The sequence below is a fragment of the Morone saxatilis genome, unplaced genomic scaffold, assembly GCF_004916995.1.
Source record: "Morone saxatilis isolate NCDOM2014 unplaced genomic scaffold, NCSU_SB_2.0 Contig22, whole genome shotgun sequence".
NCBI classification, from domain to species: domain Eukaryota; kingdom Metazoa; phylum Chordata; class Actinopteri; family Moronidae; genus Morone; species Morone saxatilis.
In genome coordinates, this window is record NW_023339785.1 from 879,304 (window position 1) to 880,993 (window position 1,690).

General features: G+C 41.6%; 1 protein-coding gene across 1 annotated transcript in view; it reads left to right on the forward strand.

Annotated features, from left to right (window-relative positions):
- LOC118333919 (interferon a3-like) overlaps positions 1 to 887 on the forward strand; it is a 2,032-nt gene extending 1,145 nt beyond the window's left edge. Inside the window, exons 2-4 of the mRNA XM_035669739.1 lie at positions 37 to 183; positions 630 to 707; positions 795 to 887. Of these exons, the coding sequence (XP_035525632.1) occupies positions 37 to 183; positions 630 to 707; positions 795 to 887 (318 nt within the window). The remainder of the gene's footprint in view (positions 1 to 36; positions 184 to 629; positions 708 to 794) is intronic.
- Positions 888 to 1,690: the final 803 nt, after the last annotated feature.

Here is a 1,690-nt window from a genome sequence, read left to right on the forward strand (position 1 = left end):
CTCTCTCTCTCTCTCTGTCTTGTGCTCTCTCTCCAGAGGGAGTCCCAGTTGGTTTTCATCAGAGACAGCCTGGAGCTGATTTCTGATCTCTATGACAACTTCACCTCCAGTACCTGGGATGCCGTCAAGACCGAACACTTCCTGATAATCATCCACAGCCAGACGCACGGACTTAACAGCTGTGTGAGTAGACAGACAGACAGACAGACAGACACTTCAACTCCTTTCAGCTCTTCACTTTAACTGATACTTAAAGTCCTTTTGGAGACACTTTAACTGACATATTTGAGTTTATGGACTGTGCTTGGATTTTAAATGGCACTTTGAGTACTTATATTTTAATTTCATTGTTCACTTGCACTGACATCAGCATTCCAGCTCTTTTGACACTTCAAGCAACGTTTCAGCTCCTTTCAGCACTGACATCTCAACTGACACTTAAAGTCCTTAGTGCTTACACTTCAAGTGACATACACCCTCTTATATTTGACCTATTTGACTCATATATTACCAAATGACTACTATACTCTTTAACTGAATATGCTGAATCCGATACAACAGCCTTTATCTTTAGCTTCAGGTTTTACCACCAAACAGAAAAACAATCTCACTTGTGTTTTTGTCTTCAGGTGTCAACTAAGAAGCGAGCGGACAACAGACTGAGAAGATACTACAAGAGACTGGCCAGATGCACTCTGGACCGCACCGTAAGTACACGTACTGTGTTACTATGCACTGTAAAATTGTGTTCACTGGGTAAAGTAGTGGAACTGAGTGCTGTTCTGTGTGTACAGGGGCGAAGTGCTGCATCCTGGGAGCTGATCAGGAAGGAAACTAAACTGCACCTGGATCAGTTGCACATGCTGGTGGCCTCCATCAGAGTTTGAGAGATTGAGTTACACCAACTCAACGCCAACACTGGAATGTCTCATCTGTCTGTCTCACTGTCTGTTTCATTGATTCTGTTTCTCTGTGAGAGACGCAATCTGCTAGCTGTCGTCATTCTATGTCATTATTTATTATATTTATGCACTCTATTTGTATTTATTTATTTAACTTTGACCATTTTGTATTTAAAGACTGAGTCTTGAAAACATTTCTAACTGACCACAATAAAGATATTTCATACATCTCTGTATTTTGGAGTTTCATTCCCATGTCGTTAAATACTGACGCTTTGTCACAGCCCCCAGCGCACCGGGCTTCCATGGAAACCCATCTGCTTCAGGGCATCTACTATAAGAAGCAGTTCCACACCTGGATGTGGTGGGGATGGCTCAAACTAACTCAGGACTTTCACCCAGGTCACTGGAGTTTCCAACATGTAACTAACAGTTAATGTTGAGTTATTTTAGGTTTTAGGTTAAGTTAGGTGCATCACATGACTTGCAGCGTCATTTACATCACGTGATTTACATAATGTAATGTTATTGTAACCCAGACCATGATCTTTTACTACACCTAACCTTTTGAATTGGGCTTTGTTTGAACCACTGACGTATGTAAAGTTGGACAACACGCCAGCACTCCAACAGTGAAGCCAAAACACCTGTATCACCCTCTGGTGGCTGACTGCAGTAAAGGTAATATAGCCTGCTGTCTCCATGTTAGCAGATAAGACAAACTAAATAATCAAAGTACACGTCAAATACATTTTTCCCAAGGAGGGTTCCTGTCATTTTAGGTAGTT